Source organism: Centroberyx gerrardi, chromosome 12, assembly GCF_048128805.1.
Source record: "Centroberyx gerrardi isolate f3 chromosome 12, fCenGer3.hap1.cur.20231027, whole genome shotgun sequence".
Classification (NCBI taxonomy): domain Eukaryota; kingdom Metazoa; phylum Chordata; class Actinopteri; order Beryciformes; family Berycidae; genus Centroberyx; species Centroberyx gerrardi.
Genome location: NC_136008.1, coordinates 29,242,395 through 29,262,838, shown reverse-complemented (window position 1 = coordinate 29,262,838; position 20,444 = coordinate 29,242,395). Strand labels below are relative to the sequence as shown.

The 20,444-nt window shown below is 39.8% G+C and overlaps 1 protein-coding gene across 1 annotated transcript; it reads left to right on the top strand.

Moving 5' to 3' along the window:
- Positions 1-957: 957 nt before the first annotated feature.
- cyb5r4 (cytochrome b5 reductase 4) lies at positions 958-17,475 on the top strand. The gene is made up of 15 exons (XM_071902066.2): positions 958-1,427; positions 2,289-2,442; positions 3,584-3,684; positions 5,995-6,079; positions 6,239-6,320; positions 6,444-6,501; positions 6,750-6,843; positions 8,928-8,960; positions 9,064-9,186; positions 10,931-11,071; positions 11,904-12,050; positions 13,292-13,442; positions 13,858-13,944; positions 15,168-15,329; positions 15,747-17,475. The coding sequence occupies exons 1-15, from the start codon at positions 1,344-1,346 to the stop codon at positions 15,799-15,801; spliced, it is 1,557 nt and encodes a 518-aa protein (XP_071758167.1). The 5' UTR covers positions 958-1,343; the 3' UTR covers positions 15,802-17,475.
- The last annotated feature ends 2,969 nt before the right edge of the window (positions 17,476-20,444 follow it).

The window sequence follows — 20,444 nt, the reverse complement described above, 5'->3', positions numbered from 1 at the left end:
TCATAAGAATTTCTCAATCTTTTTCATGAGGCTTTTTATCCTCAAATACCGGTTTGCAAGTCTTATCTATTTTAGTTCCAGAGCCACAATCACCCTTATTCATGTACTAAGGGTGATAATAAGATGATCTTTGTCTGACATCCTACAGCACACAGTACTTGTAAAAGCTGCAGGATGTTCTATGTCAGGCCTATCCCTCCTTTCAGTTCATTACATAAGAGCTTGGCCAAGCCTCCAACAAGTGCATGGACTTTTATTTTGAAGTCAGAGGTCTCTTCTCTTTGAATCCTCTTAATGTTACGTAGCAGATTAGCCTTCAAAAGAAAATCCTTCGGTTGCCATGTTGTTTGTTGGCCAACTTTGAAGTCAGAGGTATAGTCCACTGTCAGCGGTCCAAGTCAGTGTGATAGCACTGCTGTTCATACCATGCTTTCACAATGTCAGACGAAAATAATAAAGATTCAGAGGAGGATGAGGATGAGGACGAGGACGGATCTGGAAGAAGAGGCAAATATGGTTTTTCTGTAACCAGTTTTTTCAGCAGTGTAATTTCAGGTGGGTTTGTTTAACACCACTTGGTACTTACATAAACTCATTATTGATGATTGCACTGTATAGATTGAGCCATTTTAATTACAAGCACTGGTTGCCTTGTCATAAAAATGTGAGGTTGCTGCCAAAGCTATTATTTGTCTTGTAAAGCACTTTGTAACACTGTTTGGATAAATATTATTATTATTATTATTGGTAATAGTAGTGGTAGCAGTAGTAGTAGTAGTAGTAGTAGTAGTAGTAGTAGTAGTAGTAGTAGTGTTACTGTTGTTGTAGTTGCCATTATTATTTGCAATTTATAATACGAACACTAGAGGGCAGTGGACTGGTCGCCACATGATGACGCTTATTGTTGACGTTGTCGTCATATTCTTCGACAATAATTGTAGTTTTTCCACGGTGACAGAACTCCACAAGGCAGTGTTAGCTATTACTCACAAGACAGCGAACAACGACTAACATTTTAATTGTTACTTCTTTATTTTTGACGGTAGATATTGACTTTTATCGGAGCTTAATGTGACGAATAATGGTGGCTGCTGTCAGATAGCAAGCTAGCGCCTAACGTTGTTAGCCTAGCTTAGCTTAGCCTTCTAGCTAAGGAGCATTGCTCAACTCACTTCTAAACACTTTAGGGAAATGTGTTAACGTTACCACAACGGAAGAACTTACACAGGAAACTCATAGCAGCCATTTCACGTACAAAGCAGTTGGTTCCCGTTTAACTGTGGTAAACTAACGTTGGTCAAATAGATTTTTTCCGAAACTGGGGCTGCTTCAGAAGAGTCCAGATGCTGAACATCCCGACCCCGTCGTTCCCGGCGCCGAGCTCCCAGCAGCGGGTCGCTCCGGCCGGCCAGTCCGGGAGGAACAAGGTAACACTAACCACACACCGATATTAAGATGAAATACTACAGGACGCAATGTAGGGGTAAGCTGTCACCACTGTATAACAAAACCACAACTCGTCCTCGGTGGGTCATTGCTGTTAGTTCTTGTCAGTGCTATTTGAAAACCTACCTGTGGTGATGGATGAGTAGAGCTTTGGTGAGTGAAAGCTCTAAAAGTATTGAAGAAAACCCCTTAGAAGAAGAAGAAGGAAATGCCCGTTTCCTATCCTTGATAACGTTACTTTCCTTTGTTTCTTTGTATGGAGAGAACATCAAGCCGAACCTAATTAAAAAACCTGGCAGTTTAAAGTTGCCTTAGCCGATTGGAAAAGGTACATACCTCATGAAATAAGAGTTAAGACATTTCATAAATTGCTAGGGGTCCCTCTTCACTTCGGCATACATACAATCCACGAATCATGACATATTTCAATAATATGCCAGTTTTTATAGCTGGTTTGCCTGATACTCCCACAAGCTTCTTCCACCAAAATACACAGTGGAGGGTGAGAGCAAGCAGTGTAAACCAGTTCCAAAAGTTGAACAGTTATAAAATGAAGTGCTGTTTGCTGGATTATATGCATGCCAAATGTAGCAGTAGACCCTCACAATTCATAAAACCTTATGTTATGGCAAACTTCTGGCGATTCAATGCATCTTTGATAATCCACCGATACATTCCTCAGAGAACATTTCTGTATTCTCATTTCACCCTTAAGAGGCCAACTAGTGATGTCATTTCAAGCTTTCGTAAGCAGCAGATTATCTATGCCGCCAACTGGACTAGCCTTCTGTCTTAGTATAACCTAATGTCTTTTATCTTGTTACTCTGCTGTGCCCGATTAGGTGGCCTTGAAGCCGGGCCACAGTCTAATGGACTGGATCCGGTTTGCCAAGAGCGGACGAGACCTGACCGGGCTGAGAGGACGTCTGATCGAGGTGACCGAGGAGGAGCTGAAGAAACACAACAAACGAGACGACTGCTGGACGTGTATACGAGGTGACCCAGCAGCATTAGATCAGTGGTTCTCAACGTAGGGTCCGGGGACCACTAGGGGTCCTTGAGGGGGTTCCAGGGGGTCCCCACCAAATTGATGAATTGTTAAACTTGCCCATTATTTCATTTACAAGAAGTTAACACAATTAGAGAATGTAGAAGAATGACTGTTTGAAAGCTGCACTGTTATCTCTCTACCTACAATACAGATAGTCATTGAATTCTGGACAAAATCATATCTAGCAATAAAAATATTGTCAGATTTGAGTCTGAGAGACAAAATCTCATCAAATTGGCGTCTGTGGCCCTCTCAACCTTGATATGAAAAAGGTTGAGAATCACTGCATTAGATGATTTTCAGCCCAACTGGAGTGGAAACCAGACTGATATTGGTCACCTGTGTGGTAGATGGCTAAAGATATAAATATGAACTTTAAATTTGCATGGGGAACAGTATTTTAAGTTGGGCAATCCTCTTCCCTTTGTTTCTTGACTTTGAACGGAACGCAGCATTATAGTTGTGTTGTCCTCATCAGACAGGCTGTGACTGTCTTTCTCAGTAGCAGCAATACTTCTACACATACACACACACACACACACACACACACACACACACACACAGGCAGATAGAACACCTTAACCAATAGCCCAGTAATGCCTCTGTTTACACTTCCAAATAGATCCTCATTGTGTATTTACTCAATCTGATTTCATTGATGTGTTCTCCTCCTGGTTTGATGAAGGCCGCTCATTCATCTCTCACTGAATGTGTTCTGAAAGCAGTACCTCGGTGATGTGTGATGGGATTTAAATATTAATTCAAGAGTTGTTTTTTTGGAAAAAACTGCTTGACAGAAATTAATGTCCTTGTGGAAAACACAATTTTGAGTGTGCCCTGTTCTCAAGGGCTCTGCCAGCGATTTAGGATGTCCTTGGATTTGGTGTCTTTTGAATCAATCAGTTTTGAATGCATTCATTAAATGAATTTTGTCAATTGACAGTAGTCTCTGTGCTGTTATCAATTTTGGTCAGCAGAGGGCACTGGTCTGACATCATTGTTCAAGCTGTATATAAGTTGAGTTAAGTTTATACTGAGCTGTGAGCTGTATACATGTTACATTCTCTTGTTTGTATGTGTTTTCAGGCATGGTTTACAATGTCACCCCCTACATGGACTACCACCCCGGTGGAGGGGATGAACTGATGAGGGCAGCTGGGATAGATGGCACTGACCTGTTTGACCAGGTAGGGTAGGGGTGGGTGAAAGGGACAAAATATGGCACAATATTTTTCATTTTGCTTTTCAAGCCAGGTTGCAGGTTACTGTTATCAACCCAATTGGTAACAGTGTAGTACTCCATTTGCAGCCTGTAAAGTCACAATGAAATGAGAAATGACAGTTTCACCTTGTTAGCTAGTCGTCCATATCATAATGTACACCTATTTAACAATAAACACCAAAAAATGACAACATTTTTCCAAAATCAAAATCCTATTACTTTTACTTTCTGGAATACAACACATTTTTAGTGGTTACTTCATGGTGTACCAGTAGGCGTTTATAAAAATTCGAACCAATAACACTGTGTTGGTGTTATTGGTTGGAATTTTTATATACAGTAAAAACCCTGTTTCTTTTTCCCAAGACAAGGAAGCGCCCTTGTGACTTTAAAGAAAGTATATGCCAATATGAAAAATAATGTTATAAAATTTGAGTTTATCAAACGCATTTAAAAGAATAACTTAAAGGTCTTTAAGTGGGCCTACTATTTTCTTGCAGTATTCCAAGTACAGTTGTGGAATAGCAGTTTCAGAAAAAATTGTCAGAGCAATGGAGGATTGTCCACCATTATGAGCAAATCTATTGGCACCTTCATTTTAAATTGTTTTGATACGAACCATGCTTTTTAAAACATCCCCGCTTCCGTTACCTCTCTTTTAATATGGGTATGTGACAAAAATTTTAACCGGTACTAGGGGTGTAACAATACACTCAGCTCACGGTTCGGTACGATACACGGTACAGGCTTCACGGTTCGATACAATGACGATATGTTTTAACAAAGTTTAAATGGAAACAAATTATGACTGTAGAAGATTCTTTCCTTATTGCTTAGACATAAAATGTCAAAAAAAAATTCAACTTGAAGTTTAACCTATTCCTACAGTTTCTTTTAGAATGGTTTCCTTTATTATATATTTTTCAGTGCAAAAAGCAAATAATGGAATCTGTTGAATAAAATAAATCAGCTTTTAACAGCGGATGCTTGTCTAAATTAAACAAATTGTAAATTAAAATAAAATGTCTAAACAAGGATGTCCCCTTTACAATTAAGTGCAAATGTCTGAACATGGTTGATCTAACATTCTCCAAACACCTTAGTTGGCTAGGCAGGCCACAAAACGTAAACTTAAATTAAAACAACAAATATGTTCAGACACTGATTTTCTAACTGATTTCTTTTTATATTTTTTTTAAAGAAAATTAGCATGTCAACATTTTCAGGCAGCAGCTGACACCTTTGACAGTTAGCTACGTACACACTGCCAGAATTTGGTAGTGACAACCGAATTTATGAATGAGAGTGAATTTGCATATGTATGGTTCACACTTGTGGGAGCAAATTACCACTGTGTCTGTACGGGTAACAGGAGTCACTCCACTCCTCCGACCTCGCGATGGTTGTAAATAATGTCTGTAACCATAGTAATGTTTACTTCAGACCAATATGGCGGCTACCATTGCCTGTGTTTTCAGTTTATACACCAGTAACACCAGTAACCAGAGGCGTCAATTTATTCATAAGATCTTAACACTGACAGTAGCATCATATTCTCTTTTTCCACCGCATGGACTTGATACTTTTAACCGCAACATTTGGGCCGGGCTGAGACCGCAGAACAGGTAGGAACAACCGTTTTTATATCTATGGGAACAACCGCAATGTTGAGGAAACAGACTGGATAGAAAATTTGAGAATGTCTCACAACATTTACCTCCGTCTCTTTCAAAATAACGATGATAATGTTACGTAACGTAACAAGTGTATTTCGATTTCCTGTTGCACGCTACACACCTGGCTCATCCGGGTCTCGAGTCGGTGTCAATGACGTCATAATGCCAGTCAGGCAAACTTCACCTCCACGATGCCTATCGTCACGTTTTGGGATCGCAAAATTTCGTCCCACGATATATCGTTACACCCCTAACCGGTACTGATGTCAAATCGTCATATCGCCCACCATTAATGTTTGGTCATCTCACCCTCACCTGATAAGACTGGGACTAAATGAAACCATGTTTGTCTGAGCAGCGAATGTGTCTTCAAAAAGATCAATAGGAGGAAAAACAAGTTGCATGGCCTTGGAGCACTGGAACATGTTTTGTTTTGCTGCCCTTGTGAGTGCTACAAGCTTGGTGTAGTTCTGCAAGCTGTTTAGTGTGTGTTTGTATATATGTATGTGTGTGTGTGTATGTGTGTGTGTGTGTCTATGGGCAAGGGGATGGGGTTTACATGTGTTCATATGGGATCATGCATGTGTGTTTGTGCACAGGTCCATCGGTGGGTAAACTATGAGTCCATGTTGAAAGAGTGCCTTGTCGGCAGGATGGCTATTAAGGCCAGTGCAGCTATCAAAGGTACACAAACACACACGCATACACACACACACAGAGCACACCTACTGTATATCTGTATCTCAGTGTGTCGCTATATCTGTGTATGCTATATCGGTTTAACCCTAATCTGAACGTTATTGTTAATTTTATTGATCTCTTCTCTCCTGTTTCTCTCGTCAGCTATCATTCCACCTCCACCACTGGCTGGCCTCGCCCCTCCATCCTCAGTGGCTCCTCCCCCAGACAAAGACTCCAGGCCTCGGTATGCGATCAAATACAGCCAACAACAAATATGATACACAGAATTAGAGCTAGAGGAGTTTAATAAGTTAGTACACAGTCAAGGAGATTATTTCACGCTGCCTGTTGTTTCTTATTGCCCTAGGTATGACTGGTTCCAAACTGATGTGACTGTGAATCTGGTCATTTATACCAAACGGAAGGTAACCACTCAACTACCATACACACTTAAAAGGGCATTAAATTATCTATTAGACCTCTATTGGCGACAAGTAGGAATTGCAACAACATTGACAAATTTCTAACTTTGAAAGACCATAACTTCTACACCACTGGTCATGGTCCGTGTTTGATGAAAGGGATGATGCATCTTGTTACTGATTGGCCTAAGGGGTGCCTGCATTATTGTTGGGGCAAGACATGTTTACCTGTCTTTGTGTTCTCCTCTTAGATCCACAGCTCAGGCTGTACCATCGTTGACCTAGAGGGGGGCGTCTTACGACTGGAAGTGCTACTAGGGAAATTGTCCTACATGCTTCATTTACGTGAGTAGAAATGTTTCTACATGCTACTTTACTGATTCCTGAGAAAACAAATGAGAGAAACTCACTCTTTTGGCAGGTTTAGTGCCAGAATTACCTAGAAATGGCGATGCAGTACAAGCAGTAGCCATCCATAATGAATTATGAATTATGTTGGATTATGTGCATTGTAAACAGACATACACACTTGGTGTGTACAAACAGTTTGTTTTTGTCCTGTCGTTATTATGCAAGAAGACACAGACAATGTGGGGAAATATCTTATGGTCTGATGAAACCAAGGTAGAATTTTTTTTATCTTAATTCCTAAAGATATGTTTGATGCAGAACCCAAAGAAGCCAGCAGCTACTGGGAAGAATGGTGGTGCAGCATCATGCTATGGGGCTGGACAGAGGGGGACATGAATAGCTCTACATACCAAGATATTTTGGGGAATTATTTGCTGTGCAACAAAAGAGCTCAAATTAAGAAGAATTTCATCTGTCAACATGACAATGATCTGAAGCATACAACCAAATCCAAGTCTTTTGTTTTTAACTTTATTTTGCTGGATGCTATATTCAGAGGGAAGTAGGGGAAAAAAGAATTTAATGAGTTTTCATTTCAGGCATCCAGGCAATAAAAACTAGAAAATTTGAAAGGTATTAAATATCCACTGCATTTGTAACTGCCATCTTCTGGCATTTCCATGTCTGCCGTGAAAGCTCTCAGGGTGTGTGGCGCCATGATTAAGTCTAGTCCAAGGAGCTTATCAATTTTTGCATAAAATATTGATAGTCTGAGAGCATGAATCACTTGCATGAAGTGACTTAAATGCAACATTTAGTAAACTTTAAAGTTTAGTGTTTTGAACATGTTTATCCAGGGTACGCTGACTGCTCATGCACAGCTCTGCTTCACACACACAATCACACCTGGGAGCTTCCCTGTACAACCGCAGTCTTCTATAACTGCCGTATTTTGCTCAAAGACGCTTCGACAGGGAAGAGTGTTTTCTCATTCACTTTCCACAACTTGCGACCCTCCATTCACACCTGTAGTTTACCTCCCCTCCATGTACAATACATGTGGAATTTGCCTCTCACATTTAAATGACTTTCTGTCAGGAGCAAAGATTGCTTCCAGGTTGTATCGAGTTTCAGACAGTCTGTTGCAGCAAAGGTGTAACTCCACTAACTGCTTTTAGGCAGCATCCAACCCAAATAAATAACCAATAAAACACTTGGCAGGCAGATTGTAGTGTCAGTGGATGTCACCAAGGATCTGTTGAATAGAATGACTCAAGTATGACTGCTGGTCATTTTGAGTACTAGGTGTGGTGGGCTTTGTGATGAGCCCCTCTATTATCCTAGAACACACAAGGAAAAAATAATTCTCAGTGTAGGCTATTCATTTTTGATTGAAATCCAAAGTAGTGCAAGGGTGGGGAACAATTATTGAAATCAATCTAACATTTAAGCTTTCATCCATTTATTTGTCAAGTGAAAAAATATATTCTTTGTCTTAAATAGGGAAGTCAAGCCACTGTGTACCAAGTCTTATCATCCCATGAATATTTTCATTGGGGTATGTGTGTTATAAGAGGTAATTGTGAATGCCTCTCTGTCTCTGTAGATGTGCAAGGATGACAATTTGTAGGCATTGTCATTATTTCAGTAAGTTAGGATAATCATTTGGATTTGAAAAAAGTTAACACGCTGATTTTACGCATCTGTTTCAGCCAATAATCATATGGACAACAACATTAACAAACCAGGAAAGAACATTTATAGGTTATGGAAGCTCTTCAGGTCAGCTATGGAAAGTCATGGAAAAGTCTTAGAGGGAATCTCACTGTTGCGTGTGTTATAACAAATTGGATGGTTGTAAATGGATGGGTTGACCAGATTGGATTTAGAGGACAGCAGTCAGCAACACGCCTGTATGTCTGTCACCAAAATTCAGTGATCTGATTTAATGAAACAAGGTGCACTGTAGCTAGTGGTCTACTGAGTCGGGGTTTTAGGCTGAATATTGACTTCAGTACTTGAGTTATTTTACAGTACACAATCTCCCTTACAATGTCGTGATTCTTCTTCTTTTTCAGGTCTAGCTGAAGAAGTAGAAGGAAGCGTTGCCGGTAAGGACATTTATCGGCAACTTGATATTTTGATGGAATCTGGAGAGTCTTTGTTGAAATTCACGGTGTCTTTGTTCTTCTCCCACTGTCTTTTCTGCATCAGTCCAGACAGCGTTTGCGGTGGGAAAGATCCAGCTCAGCATCCGCAAGCAAGCCAAAGGAAAATGGACGAGTTTGGGTCAACCGCTAGAATTCCACAATACACTTTTACGTAAAAAAGATCGAGGTGAGATCCAAGACGATGCAAATAGTTCAATTGTGCTCATTTCACTCCTTTAAATCTTGATTTTAGTCCATTATTTGAATTTTTGTGACTTGACAGAACAGCAGAATGTGTTCTGTCAGAGTTGCAGTGGTGCAGTTGTCAGAACTGATTAATATTAATTTTTTAGAGCATTAGATTGTATTACAGTTTTTCTCAATTGATTTAGCACATTTCTCCAAACTAAGATCCATACTCTAAACGCACTTAGGCATCCAAAATTTTGCAAATCCCACCACAAAATGAAAAATTGTCTTCTTTTCACGTAATATCTTTGTAAGAAATATAGTCAGTCAAAATTATAACCTTGTCATCTAATGAGTAGAACATATATTCAGCTATACCCACACAGGAAAACTATTGGGAAAACATGTTTATTATTATATAAATAAAATAAAATAAAATAAATAAATAAATAATAAAAATATAAAAAAATATATATATATATAAAATATAATAAAATAAAAATAATCATGAATTGGTTTACTTTATGGTACTATATCCATAGTTTGCTGATGAAACACTGTTTTCCTTCATGCAACATCTGTTCAATAGAATTTTGGATATGCTAAGTGTGCTACTTCATAATTTTACATGTAGATACTAGAAATACATTTTCTGTGATGTCATAGCGGCATCTGTTTATGTCTACATTACTGTATTGACTATTTGGATGGCACAATAGAGTCAGAAGGTAGAGGTTTGATAACATAATTTAAGAAATGACAGTTTGATTCAAAAGAAATCACAGTGTTTATTTTAGCAGCCAGTAATTTCATTCATCATTGACTCATTATTCATTTCCGTCAGGCCAGAGCATTTCATCCACATCACACTTTATCTACAATGGCATATTCCTGTTACTCAGAGAGAAGCCTGGCACGTCCACTTTAAGATGGTTTTCTTTCCACTCTAAATAATGGATAGGGAAAAATATACAATATGTTGGTTTCTATAAGGCAATCACAGTGGAATTAGAGAAACTGCAGTCATTTCTAACAATGTACAGTAACAGGTGTGTGTAGTACAATATAAACACAATCTATACAGTAATGCAGCAAACTATGATAATAATAACCTTTATTTGTATAGCACCTTTCATACACAACATGCAGTTCAAAGTGCTTTACATCAATATGATGTACACTAAGCACAGTTTACAATACACGGTACTGTGATAGTCTGATGATGCATGATTGATGCTGTATGTACTTGGCTCTTTTCTCTCTCCAGCCTCTTGACGACATGCTCTGAAGTTGATGGGAGTTGTTTGCTTCCATCCCTCTTATTCTTCTACCTCTCCTTCATCCCACTTCTTCTTAGTTTTGTAATATGTGTGAAAACAATGAAAACGTACTATTAGTTATGCAAAGTTTAGGGTGCTGTGTTAAGTGTTTTGAGAGCAGCGACTATAATTCAGAGAAATGTTCTGGTAAGTCGGTATGATAAAGAATAAAGTTTAGCGTTTTTCAAACTATCATTAGTTTTTCTAATTATGGTTTCAATGCTCATTTTCAGGAATAAAATAGGACCAAGACACAGGAAAAGAGTGCAAAATAAAGTTAACGCCCAAGCTGATGGGTTCCTGTTCTGTTGGGATCATGTCAGGAAATTTTCCAAAGGTGTTCGCTCATTCGTAGTATGTTAGGAACGGGTATAAAGGTAAATAATGAGTCCACATTATTGATTAATTCTCCTTCTTATGCAGCCCTCTACTATCGAGATTGTGTGTTGGCGTCTAAGACGGAGGTCAACCATAACACCCATGTGTTCCGATTGCAATTGCCACGTGGGACTGTCATGCACGTGCCTGTTGGGAAACACGTCTACCTCAAAGCCCTCATCCAAGGTAAGGAATCCAGCAGTCATGATTCAGCATTGACCAAACTGATCATTTGATGGCTCCTTGATAGCACCATCTCAATGTGGAAGTATGGAGGAGGATCATGGGAGCTCATTTTACTGGTTACTACCAGTACCTACCAGCTAACATTTAAGTCAGCTTTATTTTACCAAGTACATCTACTGTACAAGGAATTTGACTTGTTGAGTATACTTTTCACAATGTCATTATACATACGAAAAACCATGATACACAAGACAGTATTGAATGGACAGGCACGTATGTACAATGTAATGAAAACGGGTACAATGATGGAATAGTGTACATACAGGGAGTGGGCAAAATAACAGAAATACCACGTAAAAAAAGTGCTTTAACTTTTAATCAGGATTTTCAGGATAACGTTCACATACATCCTGCCAAACTAATTCAAGAGGGGTTTTATGAACAGCAGGATCAGATCAAAACATCATTGAAATTTTACGGGAAGTAGAGCTCCACCTCCTTCATTCCTCAAAGAACTGAAGTGCAGTGTCCATTTTAGGTCATCCTCGAGGGATTTTTTTTGGTACAGACGGACACTTAACAGGATAGTTGCTAAACATTACCACAGTTCAACACAGTTCAGGACTGGACTGCAGCTGTCCAAGGAGGACTGAAGCTGTTCTGAAGGCAAAGGGCGGCCTTACTCCTTATTAGATACATGATATTCATGTGTTGTTTGACATTTCTGTAATTTTGCCCCCCTTGCACATACATACACAAACCCGCAGTAACATGCCCGCACACAGATATCCATAAAGAAATGTTGAGCGTCCGCTATGTTGTCCATATCCAGACAGCGAGGTGGTGAAGCCATACACTCCAGTAGAGCAGACTCTGGTAGCAGCCTCTCACCCCTCCACTCAGGGATCAGACCTCTTCCTCATGATCAAAGTCTACCCTGACGGACTCTTCACACCGCACCTCAACAGCCTGCACATTGGTAAGTCACAGGCAGCTTCAAACCCAAATTGTCAGTATCAGTATTTTCATTATTTTCATGTTTTGTTGGCAGCTGGGAGTAGCTGCTGCAGCATGGGAGAAGAAAATTCAAATGGTTGTTCATAGCATCCCTCTTCATCCATGCCAAGTATACTTAGAGAAAATTAAATTGGCCTTAGTGTGCTTCCATAATAATTGTATAGCACATACTAATCAGTTAGATGGTTTACCTTCTATGTAGCATACTACTTTCTCAAATGAGCTCCAAGATAACAAACAACATGGGAGCAAATAAATAAATAAACCACATACAGGGCAGATATTTTTTTTATCCTTCATCCTACATTTTTATGTGCTTTTCTTCAATTGTTCCTCTATAAGTTGTGAGACTGACATTTACATGCTCAGAATTGAACCATTACCTGAATAACTTCAGTCTATTTCTATTTGTCACTCCAAAGGTCAGGTTGGCTCTGAAATGAGAAAATATTCACTATACGGGCATACAAGCCAAGGCGTTACTAATTCCTTAAGAGCAATGAACCTTTGGCAGATTTCTGTCTCCTCTTCTCCTTTTTCCCTTGACTGGCTTCTTTTCCCCTCGGCCTCGCTCTGCCTCCTCGTTCATCAGCTAAACAGCTAAAGGAAAAACCATTTTCAGTTAAATCAATTACAAGGGGCAGATTGCTCTGCCCCTAAAACATGATTGATGGTGTAATTAGTTTCTATTTAAAGAGTCATAAACAGAGCTTTCCATCTGCTTCCATCAAGCTTTTTCCACAGCCCAGCTCCATGTGGGCAGCCTTTGACATTTCATCTCTCTCTGGTAGTCTATAGACTGTCTTGTTCTCCTGGAGATGATACTCAATGCTATTTTCCTATTGGCTCTATCTGCTTATGCACTCACTATGGTGGACCTGTTTAAGAGGTCAAGAGGAAATACACTTCTCTATCTCTGTCTCTCATTGTTAGGTCCTTAAGTAATTTATGGACCTTATGTAACTCCCTATCATACACACTGAATGTTCCTGTATATGTGTTTAATGAGTGTGCTTGCATGGGTGTGTTGCCAAGTAATGGAGGTGTGTGTACTGTCTTCTCCTGTCAGTGTAACAAGACAGTAAATAGAAAGAACATGAATTAAGCATGAACATTAACAAACTCTTGTTGTCCTGGCATTAACTAAGAGTGTGATCTATTCATTAGATGTGTTCTGTTCGCTTGTGTGTTGTGGCTGGCTAGGTGATCATATATCAGTCAGTGGTCCGGAGGGTCCCTTCAGTCTCCGCCCCCTTCGTGATGTCACACACCTCTACCTACTAGCAGCAGGCACAGGGTTCACGCCCATGGCCCGCCTCATTCGACTGGCCCTGCAGGACCTAGGCACGATAAGGTGGGAGCTTCATTATTAATGTTATAATTTTCCTGGGTTTCAATGGAGAGTTTCAGTGTCCTGCGGTGTAAATGCTGTTTCAGAGGCTTTTCCACCCTGACAAGAATAACATTTTGGAGACAACTGGGCAAATTCAAAGATATTGAATATTGTCGGCAGCTTTTAATCTAAAAATATAGGTTTCAGTATAAGCCTTCAAAAACCCATATCAGTGGAATCCTAATGTCAGAAGAAACACGGTTAGAAGAGAGAACATTATAGTTATGTAAACAGCATACTGTACTTACCTAAGGATTATGTCTTGTTTGGAAAATGGACAGAAAACAAGTGTAATATGTTATATTTTATTGTCTGTTTCATTGTTTTCAAGGCCAAAGCTGGTCTGATAATCCATATCCTGTTTGTCCGTCCCCAGAAAAACCAAGCTGCTCTTTTTTAACCGACAAGAGGAAGACATTCTGTGGCGCTCGGAACTGGATGAACTGGCCGCTAAAGATGAGAGGTACTGTGAGTGTGTGTGTGTGTGTGCGTTTGAAGCCTACATTTCGTGCCTTATGTGTCCCTCCCCCCTATCCGGCCGGCGGACCTTCAGTCATTATCTTGGTTTCTTCAAGTGTGGCTGTATTCCTTTGTCTGTGTCCTTGTGAATCTATGAAAGCAGACAGATAGGAGCATCCGCAAATGTTACATCCCGGTACACCATTCACATACTGGCTCCTCTTCAGTCACCCATTGAACGTGTGTGCTGATTACTTTGGCCTGAGATTTTTCTGTGTTTGGCCTGGGTCTGTATGGCTGCAGCTGGAGGTGCAGCACAAAAACAAGTGAATTTACTAAGACCGGGCACAAGAACACAGAGCAGAGAAAGAATTAGAATGGTGAACCTGCAAGTATAAGGAGAACCAAAGCAAAGGTTGACACAATTAATGTTTTGAGCAGACTGTGTCCATTTTCTTTTCACAACGGCTTTCATGTTGCCTTGAATACAATTGCCATTCCCACATTCTCCTCTTTAGCTTTGCCATGTGATTTTACTGTCTGTATGGAAACTGCATATCCATTACCATTAGGCTACCATTACATTAGGCTGCAAAGAGGGCTACAGACAAGTTTTTTTTATTAATGCCCTTACCCAGAAGCACAAATGATACTAAAAGTACAACTTAAATTGGTGCTGCCTATAATTCAATTTCAGAACTGTGTCTGCAGGCTCTTCTTGTCTCCACAACGCTATTACAAATGAATGCAATAAAGACCTTTTCGATGGTGATTTTTTTTTCCACAGTCAAAACACCCAAACCAAATATTGTAATTGTTTAATGCAATTACAAATTGGTGTTTATTCCATCTGGGATAATATGTTTTGGCCTATTAAAAAGTTAAGTAGACTACTTCCCTTTCTGGTGTGCAAAGTTGAAGAAGTGCTTTTCCCAGTTCTTAAATGTCTGTGCAATATTGTGTGTGCACAATCAACAGATAATAGAAATCACATCCACTGACCATCCAAATCATTGTTTATATCTGATGTTTTTGGATGACTGTTCATATCTATTCTAGGGTGTAACCATATCTGACACCAATATGAACTGACAGGGATGTTAAACAGACACGTGGGTGCAGGGTAACAATAACAAAAGGTCACATCTGTTTTTGTACTTACACTGTAACTTGATCCGGGCCTTAATGTCTTCCTGGTTATTCACAATATTTTGCATTGTGTTCCAGGTTCCAGGTGGAGTACATCCTCTCTGAGCCCTGCGATAGGTGGAGCGGCAGGAAGGGCCGGGTGGATCAGTCCACGCTGAAGGATTTCCTCAACAGGCCGGACGGCTCCAAATGCTGTGTGTGTGTGTGTGGTCCCGCTGCCTTTACAGAGCTAACAGAAGGGTGCGTAATAACTTCACTGCCTCAGCTTTTAAAGTTTTAGGAGTAGTGATCTAGGATCTTTGATGACACAACTGCACAGATCTACGAGGTGAGCTGGTCTCAGATCAGAACTCCCGTTGTTAGACATTGTATATGATTCCTGGTCTGTTTTCTAGATAGCTCCGTTGTAAGTGCGACATTTCACCATGCATTTTGAATAGGCTTACCTGGTTCCTGGTTCATGTAATTTTGTCACACTTCGGTACAATGGCAGCAGTGACTCACAGCATCTGACTCAGAAATGGCATGAAGAACCCTTAGAAATACACGGCATGGCAGATTGTAGAGTGCAGTGCTATTGAATACTTGCATAGAGTTTATAAGCTTTTTCTTTGACAGTTTCTCACCTTTACCTTGCTTTACTTTTTGTTCTTCTAGGTTGGTGAAGCAGCAGGGCTTCAGTGAAGAGGAGATCCACGCCTTCCAGGGCTGATCAGCTCCGACACAACCCAACCCCAGCCAGCAGTGTGTGTGAGTGTGTGTGTGTGTGTGTGTGTGTCAGACAGAGAGAAAGAGAGAGAATCAACTTTAACTTATCAACTTTTACTCGTCATAAATGAAAGGAACATTGTCTTTCTATGCACTGAGGCGGACCTGATGATGCTAATAAGAAAAACCAACACAACTTGGGCTTTGATGGGACTTTGTAGAAAATGAGAAACTCCACCCTATCATGAGAAATCACATACTGTACGCTATTCTGATGATCCTGGACAGTTCAGTTTAGATTCATGAACATGACAAGTCTCCCAAAGCTAGAAATGGCTCTGGATAAGAGTGTCAGCTAAATGCATGAAATGTAAATGTAATCGTGGAAATCATGGCACACATGATAAGAATAAATTATGCAACTTTAATGATCCCTGATATAAAAAAAGAATAAAGGAAATTGGGTATTAAACATTACGCAACCAAGAATTCCAACATGCTAACAACATATAAATGTAGGAAAATTAGGAAAACAGCATTATAAGGGTGTGCAAAATAACAGCATAATGAGATGAAGAAGTAATGAAAATATGTACAATATGAAAATGAGGTATATGCAGTATTAACTAAGTGAGAAATAACATCATTCATTTACCTCTCTGATTACAATGTTGGCTCTCATTCCTAGGTTTTTGGGAGAGATTTTATGTTGATAAATCTGGATTGAAACACTGTTGATTTTTTTCTTTTTTTTTCTGCACTGCACTTCCCAGAGATCACCTGTCAATCAAACAGTGTGTCCAGCACTGTGACGTCTTTTTCCTTGGATTTTCTGTTGATGCAGTTTGAGGTCCAGATTTGCTAAAGTTTTGCACATGGAAGAGCGTGCTGTATCACCAAAATGCTACTCACTCACCATGTGCTATGAGTGGAAAGCTGCCTAACAGCGCTGGTCAAAACATAAAGCCTGTTTGGGCCTGTCAAGGTCATAAGGAAATTAGATGTAAACCTGATAATACACATAAGATGTATTTTTTGGTGAGGCCTCGGTTATAGGTAGAATCACTTCATGTTATATCAGATAGAGAGTAGCAAAACAGACTTATTTACATGAAAAACGGTGGGAATTATGACTTTAAAGCAAGCTTTTTCCTTTCCTGCTGCTAAATACAGTTCCTGCCAAAGTTGTTGAATCACGCACAAAGAAAGGCCAAGGTCAGGTCCGGCCATCAGCTCTCAGGTTCCAGCCAGTGTTCCCTCTAAACCAGTGGTATCTAGTCCTTGGAATGAAAACCTGCAGACTCACTGGCTCAGAGGGAACAGTTTTACAGCTATACACTCTGACCACCAACATTAGGAATAGTAGTTGTTTTTATATTTAACATCCTACATACTGTACCTCCGACATTATCTTAACTTTGTGTCATCCTTATTTCATGCATCGACCCATCATTTCACTGCATCATGATTACTAGGGTTAGACTGATATATCAGTTTGCCAATACATGAGGCCGATATAGTTCTTTTATTAAACATTGCATATCTCAGAAATTGTCAGTGTGGTCCACCTCTGATATGATGATATGATGCAGTTTGACTGATTACATATTTATTGTAGAACTGATGTCTAAATGCTGTTTCAGAGGCTTTTCCACTCTGGCAAGAATAAAATTCTGGGGGAAACACTGAATACTGTGCAATAGTTTGTCATTTTTTGGGGATAAAAATTGTCAAATTTGAATATATTGAGTATCGCAAAAATAGCAGCCATCAGCCAGCTTCAATCCAATAATATCAGTGTCGGATTTCAAAAACCTATATCAGTGAAACCCTAATGCTAACTGCCATTTTCTTTTTGCAAATGTTCTCATTGTATACTTTAAAGAAGTAATTACAGTCTTTTTTTGTAAGCGATCAGTGCTTTGGCTTGGCTGGTTGAGGTGAAGCTTTGACTCGTTCCTTCTGTTCCTCTCGTTTTATTGTGCCATTTGAAGTGGGCCAGGTCCTGAATCATAACTCCAGCCACTTCCAACCATCACTATCCTCCCATCTTTTTCCATCACATAGATCGATTCTGGCCCAAATCTTGTCAACTGCTTCACTGCAGAGCCACTTACATCCCACTTGCCTCGGTCTTGGTCAAAAACAGCCGCTTTAAGAGAGCGAGAGGAAGTTTGGAAAACATAACAGCGGAGCGGCTTCCGAGCGGTACTTTGAACCTGTCTTGTTTGCTTTTTGTTTGTTTTTTGGCATTATGTTTGAAGCGTTGTAATACGCTGCCAGACACGGTTTAAAAATGAATATGCCAGCAATGCAGAATGCATTTCAACTCCTGAGTGCCTGTTATTGTGACTGCATGAACGAATTCAGCCATCAACGCTCCCTAAAAGCTTTTCATATATTTTGGCATAATGAGAAGCTGTTATTGCTTCCCAGATGATGTCTAGGGACTGGCTTCCCTAGACATCATTTCAGCACTGTCTCAACCACTGCCTCTGAAATAAGACCTTCTAAAAACAAGTAGCCGGATTTAATCCGCACAGAACCTGTGTATTGTTATGGGGCATCGCTATATCGGTTAATTTGATGCTTTTGCAGATGACAAGCACTTAAAAATGTAATTGTAATGCATTTAATTGTAGCTTTGTCTTGCTCATGACCCTCTGCAGATGTGAAACGATCTTGTCCTTGTACAAGCATACCACTGTCCTTCTAAAGCAGATTAAAACCTGCACTGAAGGCCAGTGTGTCCGTCAAAACCCTGTTGGTGTTTCTAATCTTTATTCCCCTAAAGAATCCTCTGGTTTAAACAGAAGTGATAGAAAACAAACTAAAGCCTTTGTGATTTTTCTCTATCAAGGGTTTTCATTTCATTCTCTCTCCTCTTATTCTACGTGCCGCTATATAGGAAGGAAATCAAAGGTCACTGGATATAAAAACATTGTTTATCCAATGAGCATAAATCTTAGAATAACTGGTTTTACAGTTTAATAAAGAAATATCCATAAAAACGGAAAGATTCAGCGCAAAAACAGTATTGTCAAGCTTTGCTTTGTTTGAAGTCCATAGCCTGCAGCAGCAAATCACATTGAAAGAGAACCTACAGCATGAAGCCCATGAAATGACCCATGATTTAGACCGCTATGAAGAACAAGTCTTTGCTTTTTGACCAGTAAAACATGGTTCTGATCAGTGATGGAGTGTAACAGCCGAGGCAAATTGCACGGTGGAAAACACCTAATACAGGCTGAGTGGTGCTCAGAGCTGAATTGGCACTCCCCATCACTCTGCTGCAGGCTGCCGCTGTAATGATCCTCACTCAGCTCACTGGTCGCTACATCGCCGAAGGGCCTCCATACTGTCTGTGTACATGGTGGAGTAGGGGAGGGTTAGGACTTATGGAAATAAATACATATGTGCATTGCTTCTGTTTAATTTAAAGGGGCAATAAGTGTGATCTTTCACTGACAACTAGCACAAAAAAAACATTTATCTTTTGGGGATTGATAGGTTTGTTGATCAATACCAATGATTCAGCGGCAAATGGTGTTGTGTTCTTCTGATCTTGTAGATGGAAAGTTAACAGGTCAACATGAATAGAGGTCAAATACACACATTTGAGAAGAGTTAAAGGATGAACTCTGAAAACATTCCTCAGGGTGCCAGTCTCCACTTCAGTCAGGACAATGCACATGCTCAGTTTAAATGAAGTGTGAAGAATGAAAAAGAAAAATGGTGTGAACTGGAACGGAAAGTGGTTCTTCAGAGTGATGCCATAGAAGAACCATTTCTGGCTCCTTTCAAGAACCTTTTAATGTCCCTAACAACCATATATAGTTCTTTGGGATATTAAAAGGTTCTTAATTCTTAGTTATTGGATGGTGGGTGATGGCATAATTGTGGAAAATAACCAAACCCCTCCATATTGTGCAATTGCAAATGAGGCTATAAGGGAAGATAAAAACACAATGCAGTTGTCTAAGCAAAGGAGTGCAGAAATGGTTCTTTGAAGAACTTTGGTCTGAAAGGTTCTTTGTGGAACCAGAAATGGTTATTCTATGGCATCACTCCGAAGAACCAATTTCGGTTGTGTAGTTTATTGAATACAATGACATGCCAGTACAACTTTTGGTTTTGGCGGTGAATAGGTCTGCTGTTATGTAGGCTACTCAACACCAATCAATACAATGTAGGCTACTGCCTATGCACAACTTGGTGCGACAAAACTGACGTTCAGGGGGAACATAATGTCCAAATGACAGTGCATCAAAGCAGATCTGACTGGTGGATGGGCAAAAGCAGCATGGCAAAACCGTGGCAGCAGAGCGAGCAACAAAAAGTATAATCATCCTAGTCGAGTAGAAGTATTGCTACATGGCTGAAATGTTACTTATGTAAGAAAAGGTGAAGTTACTGCTGTAAAAATCTACTTGAGCTCATTTAAAATGCACTCGGTAAAAGTTTTTTTTGGTTTTTTTTACAAAAGAGAACATTGTTAGCTGTGATCTTTTCCACCCAATTCTAAAAGTCCAGTGTGGTGTGCACCCTTTACTAGGATTAGACTGATGTATTGGTGTGTCAATATTGTCCTTTTATTAAATATCCCATATGGTCCAGTCAGTGTCGTCCTCCTCTGATATGATGGAG